At 49.2% G+C, this 8521-nt stretch overlaps 1 protein-coding gene across 3 annotated transcripts in view; it reads right to left on the minus strand.

Moving 5' to 3' along the window:
- Positions 1-1598: 1598 nt before the first annotated feature.
- The window catches only part of LOC103543941 (gasdermin-C-like), an 88186-nt gene continuing 81263 nt past the window's right edge, over positions 1599-8521 (minus strand). Inside the window, exons 6-14 of one of the 3 annotated variants that reach the window (XM_070630946.1) lie at positions 7575-7622; positions 6960-6986; positions 6647-6673; positions 5321-5356; positions 5009-5035; positions 4025-4164; positions 3582-3711; positions 3047-3120; positions 1599-2361 (exon numbers count right to left, since the gene is read on the minus strand). In XM_070630946.1, the coding sequence (XP_070487047.1) occupies positions 2122-2361; positions 3047-3120; positions 3582-3711; positions 4025-4164; positions 5009-5035; positions 5321-5356; positions 6647-6673; positions 6960-6986; positions 7575-7622 (749 nt within the window). In that variant the 3' untranslated portion in view covers positions 1599-2121. The remainder of the gene's footprint in view (positions 2362-3046; positions 3121-3581; positions 3712-4024; positions 4165-5008; positions 5036-5320; positions 5357-6646; positions 6674-6959; positions 6987-7574; positions 7623-8521) is intronic. The other 2 variants (XM_070630947.1, XM_070630948.1) reach the window with 2 other exon arrangements.

The raw sequence follows: 8521 nt of genomic DNA on the forward strand, positions 1-8521 counted from the left end.
CCCACTCGAGGTAACCTACTGCCTGAGAACCATCTTCTTTTCCCCGCCAACAGGGAGGGAACTTTTCGAGATGTCCACCCTTGCCATCTCCACGACCTTCATCTCCCACTCTTCCTCAACCCACACCTGGGCGACTTCAGGGCCCATCGCTCCCCACAAATAGACCTGCTGACCTCCCTAAATGACATCCATGTCACTAAACCTAAAACACATGTTTTAGTATTAATTTTTTTTAATTTCTCACCAGCATTCAAATCTTTTGGCCTTTTTCTCCTTCTTGAAAAACACTCTTCCTAAAATATTGATGATTCAACACACTCCCGGTTTTTCCTCCTTCCTCTAGCCCCCTGCTCTGGTTTCTATTGCTGTTCAACAAGTTACCACAAGTTTAGCAGCTTAAAACAACATTTGTTTATTATCTCACACTCTGTAGATCATAATTCCAGACAAGCTTGCCTGGGCTCTCTGCTTTGGTCTCACAAGGCCAAGTCAAGGTTCTGGAGGCTCTGGGAAGAACTTGCTTCCAGCTCATTCAGGTTGTTGGCAGATTCTAACTCCTTGCAGCTGTGGGAGTGAGGTGCAGGTTTCCTCGCTGGCTATCTGCTGGGGGCCTCATTCTCAGCTCCTTAAAGCTGTCTACTCTTCCTTCTCACGTGGCACCCCGCTCCATCCTCAAACCTAGTGGCAGCACAGGGAATCCTTCTCATGCTTGGAATTTCTCTGAATTCGTCTGTCATCAGCTGAAGGAAATTCTCCCTTTTAAGGATTTATTTGATTAGGTTGGACCCATCGGGATATCTCCATTTTTAAGATCAACTGTGCCGTACAACATAACATAATCACATGAGTGAAGTCACAGTCACGGGTTTCCAGGGATGAGGGCATGGAATCTTGGAGACCATTCCTAAAAATTCTGCCTACTATACCACCCCATTGTTATTTCCTTTCCTGGCTCAACCTCCTCCAACCACCTTTCAATGATGGAGATCCTCAGGCTCGGTCTTAGGAATACTTCTCTTCTTCCACGTACTGCCTCTGAAGTCAATCTTCCTCATCTATCCCCATGCCTTCAATTACCTTCTACACAGCAATAAGTCCCAAATTTACCTCCTGAACCCAACGTCTCTTCTCAACTCCATGCCCTTATTTCAAACCACCTATTCAACGCCTTCACTTGGAGATCTCACAGACATTTTCCAATTCATTGCACCCAAAGTTAATGTAAGATCTTCCCCAGCCAAGCCTGATTTTCAGCCACATCACCTCAAAGCACAGCACTACAAAAACCCAGCTTCACAAGCCAGAAACTTAGACCCAGTTCTGTCATTCTTGACCCAAACTCGCTCTACATAACTCTGAATACTCATTCCATCACCAAATTTTTAAGAAGACAAGAGATTTCAATAGACATTTATCCCAAGCATATATACAAATGACCAATAGGAACATGAAAAGATGCTCAAAATCATAAACCATTGGGGAAATGCAAAACCCACCAAGGTGGATATATGCAAAAAAAAAAATAAACCCAGCTATAAGAAGTCTTAAAAAATACAAACACACACACGCAAACATGTACACATACATATAAACACAGATTTGGGGGGTAATTTTTTATTTGAAACAATTTCAGGTTTACAAAGAGTTTCAGAAATGAAAAAAGAACTCTCATATATCCTACACCCATATTCCCCAATTATTAACATTTTACCACATTTCCTTGGTCACAGATCTGTTTTTGAATCATCAATCCACCTGATTTTTTGATGCACTTTGAAGTAAATTACTGACAGCAGTACACTTCACCCAAAACAATGCATATTATTAACTAGAGTTCAATATTTGTTTACATTGTTTTGAAGTAAAATTTACAGACAGAGAAATGCTCGATTCTTCAGCACACTGTTGGAGGAGTTTAGACCAATGCATAAACCTTTATCTAGACAGAGAGACTTCCATCACCCCAGAACCTTCCCTTAAGCATCCATCCATCCCTTTCTCTATCCCACCGGGAAAGGCAGAGAGGCGTGACCCTGGGTCCCCTGAGCCCACCGAGGACACTCACAGCATAGACTGGGGTGGGGCCAGGCCTCTCTGGACTGACCACCCACCAGGGAAGCCTCAGGCCTCCGCCAGCTGCTGCAGCATCGAGAGGATCCCATACAGGGCAGACAGGGGCTTCTTGGCTTCCAGGTCCCATGTTGACCTGGGGCTATCCAGCTGCATCTTCAGGCCACACTCCTCCAGCAGGCCATAGGTGATGGCCAAACCCTCCCCCTGGAGTGGGGCAAGGAGCTCGGGCTTGATGGTGAAGGGAATGTTCCAGGGGTAGCTGAGGTTGGGCTCCAGGATGCTCCTCACCTAGAAGAAGCAGTGTCAGAGGTTACAGGTCACCCTCCAGGGAGAGGAAGAGAAGACTTTCTGTCCCAAGATCCAGGAGTCATGCAGGGTAACTGAAGGGAGCAAGAGCTTTGGCGTCATGTGGACCAGGAGTCATGTCCTGGTCATGTCCTGTGATCAATGTGATTATGGACACGTTATTGGAAATCGGTGAGCATTGGCTCTTCAGCTGCTAAATGGTGATACTAAGATTTACCCTGCAGAATAGTGGTGTCGGGAATTAGATATGTATATGCATGCGTGTGCAATGTGTGTATGTATATGTGTACATCTATATGCATAGACGTACTTATATACACATATCTATGGAGAGAAAGAGAGAGAGAGAGCAATTTGCAAATGGTGACCGTGTAAGTAAAGCAGGGCTGTTACTCAGATCCCCTGAGCTCCCAAACATGTGTTCCTATGTGGCTAGTTTAGAACTGTGGGTGCCTCTGCAGGTGTTGCCATGGAAACTGACTCCCTCCTGAGGTATCTTCATACCCGCTGACCTGCTCTCCACAAGGAGATGCAGCCCCGGTGGCCACAGAGGGAGCCGGACTCCCCTCCCAGCAGGAACCTGTGCCATCTCTCTTTTCTCTGATTCATTCTTATCTCCGGTTCCCTCACCCTCTTCCCTGGATGCTGGCCCCTGGGGATTTCTCACCAGCTCCCGCTGATGGAGCAGGATCCTCTTCTCCTTGGACTGGGCCAGCAGATCATGTTGGATGTCACTCAGTACTGGGGACAGGGAGACATTTGGGGAAAAACAGTGATGAAGACTCAGATTATCTTCCCCTCTGTGAACTAGGAGACCCTGTCAGAGGGGAACTCTGAGGCAGAGGAATAAAACCCATGAGACTTGAAGGTCAAGTTCCCTGCCCTGGGAAGTCCTCCTTCTGTTCTTAGGATGGTCTCCAGGATGCTACATAACATGGTCCAGAGGATGGGATTATGAGGCTGGAGCCAGGATCATTCACCCCCAATGATATGTTGGGTGAACTTGGACTCATCTTGCTAGGCGTCAGGCTGTGTCACATGGAGACTTTATCTTTATCTCACCCTTGGAGACAGGTGTGATGTGAGGATGAAAAATCATAATATTTAAAGGGCTTTGGAGAGGTTCATCTAACTCAGCCCTTTCAGGATCTCTTGGGGACCAGCCTTGTGTCTCTCCCGCTCTTCTTCCAAATCATTCTTACCCAATATGGCTTCAAGCAGGTAAAGGATGGGGTACTTTGGGTTAACCGGTGGATAACTTGAGTCCTTTCGCAGTTCATTTAAGATGGTGCCACCAGGGCCACTCAAATGACCCAAGGGTTCCTGTTCGAGCTATAGGAGACAGGCATTATTGACGATGACTATGATGACGTTATTTTGACTGTAAATTCTGTGATTAACCAAGAGGTGAGGGTAATGGCTCTCTACCTCCTCCAGGGGATTCCCAACCCCTTCTGTATGCAGGGGCTACACTCCTAGACCAAGGTCTTGGGGCATAGGTCCAAGGTCCCCAATCTCAGACATCCTTATCATTCCCCTGTAATTACCCCTATTCCTCTTCCCTGATGTATCTTGGCAGCCGTATCTCCTAAACATTCCCATTTACAACTTTGATCAGCCTTAGGCAGCTGTGGGACCCCCTCACCATGTCCATGAGTTCCTGAAGTGCCCCTCGGTCCCCAAGCATGGCCGGAATATTGTGGAATAGAGCATCCTGAACGCCCTTTGTGAGCTGGGCCAGTGCCTCCATTTGCTGGGAAACCTCCTCTTGTAGGTGCTTGAACTCTGCCCTCAGGCATCAACATCAACCGGAAAATGGGGACAATTCTTAGATTAGAACATTCCTGGGATGATAAACCCTTCCCCATCAACATGAGCCAGTGTCTCTGTCACTTTACAAACCCGAAGTATCTCAATGGATGGCATGTTTGAGCTCTGAGGATGGAGCTGTCATAACAGGCTAGAAAGATGGGCAATCCCAGTGAACTAATGAGGGGGCAAAATGCAGGGAGAGAAGGAGATTCTGGAAAGTGGTCCTGGGAATTGGAAGAGAATGACCAGGTGCTCATTTCTGGGACATGTCTGGCATAATGTGAATTCCAGCTTTGGGCTGTAGAGATGCGAATGTTAGGTGCTCTGAGCTCAGATTCCATATCCTTTAGGTGGGGATGGTATGAGGATTAAATGAGTTTGTCTACATGAAATGCTTGGATTGACATCTGCACACACGACCACCCTTCTTATCTCATCATTCTGCCTGTATTGTCTATCTCCTACAGAATTCACCAAGCAGTGGGTGTTGGGGGTTCTCAGCTTCTCCCAGGAAATTCCAGGCAGTCTAGGAGATCTGCGAGGGAGACGTCACCAGAATGGAGGATCGAGGGAGGTGGCCTTTCCATTTGGTTCACTGCCATGTTCCCAGTGCATAGAACAATGGCTCTGCCCAATGGGTCCTCAGTAAGTGTTTGTTGCATGAATGCAGAAATGAATGAATGAAGAATGAAGAGATGAGGCTGTAAATTTTGGAGTAGAGTGCAGTTTTCCGACTTTCATGGAAACCTCCCATTTGGGTTCTCAGCCTTGCGTTTTGCACCCAGAAGCCCCAGGTTCCCTCTTAATAAACACTCACCTTGGCCAAAACGTTTTTCTATTCTTCCTAGAAAGAGAATCACAAGTGTTCATCTCCTTTTTCATGACCCAAATTAGCTTTAGAGGCACTTTGGAGGTTTCTTCCCTCCTACGGCCTCCTGCCTCTTGCTTAACCTCTTCCTTCCCCACCCGGGTCCATCCCTCCATGTCCTCGGGCTTCTCAACACTTCCCATTCCAGGGAAACTAGCCCAGGCCCTGCAGCAGTGGTGGCAAAGGCCAGGGCAGTCTGCCCCGCTCATCACATGTGTGGAGGAAGGATCCGAGCCCCACCTCCAGCAAACACACACTCACCTATTGGGAGGACGGAAGGAATCTCTTCCGTGTAGGCTAGAAGAGAAATGAAATTCCCCACCCAAGAGTTAGTCTCTGAAGACACTCGGTTTCTCTGACTTTCTGCCCGCATTCCCCGATCCCCTCCTCTCCATCCAGCCCTGCCCGTTGCCCAGGGGCCAGATCCCAGTGCCCTGGGGAAGGACAGCAAAGGCAGCCTTGGGGTTGCGGTTGTTCAGAGAGACCAGGGGGAGGGACTTGTCTGGAACAATATGGATTCCAGCTTTGGGCTCTAGAGATGAGAACATTAGGTGCTCTGGGCTCAGATTCCATATCCATTAGGTGGGGATGGTATAAGGATTAAATTAGCTTGTGCACATGAAGTTCTTGGGGAAGATACCTGCACACACGACTCCTTTTCTTAACATGTCATTCTGCCTGTATCTTCCATGTCCTACAGAATCCACCAAGGAGTGGGTATTGGGCATGTTCTCCTTCTCCCAGGAGATACCCGATGTGTGCAGGAAAACTCTCATGCCTACCTCCGGCAAACACACAGTCACCTCCTCGGAAAGTGGGAACTTGCACGTTTAGAAGAGAAATGAAATTCCCCACTGAAGTTTTAGTCTCTGAAGACACTCAGTTTCTCCGACCTTTTGTTTCTACCTCCCCAACACGCTCCTCTCCATTCACCCCTGCCTGATGCCCAGGAGCCAGATTTCAGTGCCTTGGGGAAGGACAACAAAGGCCGCATGTGGGCTTGTGGCTGTGCAGAGAGGCCTGGGGAGGGATGTGTCCGGAATAATGTGGATTCTAGCTTTGGGCTCTAGAGATGAGAATGCTAGGCACTCTGAGCTCAGATTCCACGTCCTTTAGGTGGGGATGGTATGAAGATTAAATGAGTTTGTCTACATGACGTCCTTGGGGTGGTACCTGCACACCTGACCACCCTTCTTATCTCATCATCCTGTCTGTATCGTCTATGCCCTACAGAATTCACCAAGCAGTGCATGTTGGGGGCACGCTGCTTCTCCCAGGAGGCTCCAGGTGGCCTCAAGGAGGTCTGCTGAGAGGGAGAGGTCACCAGAATGGAGGCTCCAGGGAGGCGATTTCCATTTGGTTCACTGCTGTGTCTCCAGCACAGAGAATAACGGCTCCGCCCCTTGGGTCCTCAGTAAGTGTTTGTTTCATGAACGAATGAATGAAGGAATGAATGAATGAAGAAGTAACGCTGTAAATTTGGGAGTAGAGGACAGTTTTCCGAGTTTCATGGAAACCTCCCATTTGGGTTCTTAGCCTTGCATTTTCCCACCCAGAAGCCCAGGTTCCCTTTTAATAAACACTCACCTTTCCTCACGTGTTCCTTTACTCCTTCTAGAAAGAGAATCACAAGTGGTCATCTCCTTTCCTCATCTCCAGATTTGCTCTAGAGGTACTTTGGAGGGTTCTGCCCTCATATCGCCTCCTGCCTCTTGCTTAACTTCTTCCTGCCCCATCGCAGTCCATTCCTCCACCTTCTCCGCCTTCCCGACCCTTCGCCTTCCACAGAAACTAAGGCCAGGCCCTGGGGCATTGGTGGCAAAGGCCGGGGCAGTCTGCCCTGCTTGTCACATGTGTGCAGGAAGGGTCCCATCCCTTTCTCCAGCAAATACACACTCACCTGATCGCATGATGCGAAATTTGATGTCTAGAAGAGAAATGAAATTCCCCACCCAAGTATTAGTCTCTGAACACACATGGTTTCTCTGATCTTCTGCCCCCTCCTCCCCGACACCCTCTTCTCCATTGCCCAGATCCCAGGCCCTGGGAGAAGGACAGCAAAGGCAGCACTCGGGCTGTTGTCGTGCAGAGAGGCCTGGGGGAGGGATCAGATCCCACCCCTCATGTTTTGAGATCCTGCTCAAAAACATCCACTCACCCATCCTTGACCACAGCACGATATTCTCCGGAAAGAGAAACAGAAGGGCTCACTCACCAGGAGTTAGTCTCCCCTCCCTACACACACATACACACACACATATACACACACACACACACACACACTCACACATACCTGTCTGGCCCTTAAAGGAGAAAGGTGGCTTTCCTTGTGGCCAGGAGCCCTTGCCAGGATCAAAGGCAGGGCAGCCTGGCAGGAAGTGGAGGAGCCTGGCTGGGAGGGTCTCCCTGGGGTCTGTGGGGCTGAGCCCCTTGCATGGTTCTTAGCATCCAAATGGGGTCATGGCTCAGCAAGTCTAAGGTCTAGACAGAGATCCTGTCCAGCTCTGGGACTCACCTTCTGGAAAGGTCTTCTGCTTGTCATCATCTGAGATGTGATAAATGTCTGGATGGGAAGAAGCCAGGTCAAGCAAGCCAAGGTCATTCCTGCTGGAGTCGTTCACGCCCCACACTGCAGCCCCAACCCCCCAACCCCAGCTCCCTCTAGGCCAGATTCAGGAGATTGTCTCAGGGTGGCCTGGGGCCCTTATGTCGGAATCAGCTGGGATGCTTCCGAAACTCAGAGTCCCTGAGCTCACTCTGTCTCCTGAATCCGACTCTCTGAAGAGCACCCCTACGTAAGGGCCTCAGTGATCATTATGCAGGGAGCCACCTTTGTAGGGTGAGCGGAAGTGCTTCCTCCCTCCTCCTTCATGAAGGATTGAGAGAGAGAGTGTATGTGCGTAATGTGTGTGTGTGTGTGTGTGCTATGTGCGTATTATGTGTGTGTGTGTGTGTGTGGTGAGGGCATCCCCTTATCTCCAAGGACCTGGACCCCACTGTATCAGGCTGACCTCTAGCTGGGACTTAAATTTGGGCAGGGAGACGCCAGGGACTGTGAGCTGGTGGTGTTCTCAGCACTCACCATTCAGCCCACGTATGCAGTTGCTGTTGGTGTAAACGGTTCACCCATGTGGAGTCAGAACCCGCAGCATGTGTGGTGGGACACTGTTCATTCTGAGGCTAGTGACTGAGAGAGAGATGTAGGTAAAATCCTGCATTGTGCTGTTAGAGCATTACGTCTGCAGTTCTGTTTGTGACTATGGTGGTATCTTAGGGGTAACCTGGGGACAGCTCTGTGGCTCCCCCAGGTGAGCTGCCAAGAGTGGCAGGACCTTAAATGAACAGAGATGGTCAGGATTAGGGCTGCACTTCCGCGTTGGGCACCTCTTTTGTCTCCCTCCATGTAGGAGACTCTGTATCTCCTGTAGCAACATTTCCATCGGGCCATCCTAGGAAGTAGCT

The sequence above is a fragment of the Equus przewalskii genome, chromosome 8, assembly GCF_037783145.1.
Source record: "Equus przewalskii isolate Varuska chromosome 8, EquPr2, whole genome shotgun sequence".
Taxonomy (NCBI): domain Eukaryota; kingdom Metazoa; phylum Chordata; class Mammalia; order Perissodactyla; family Equidae; genus Equus; species Equus przewalskii.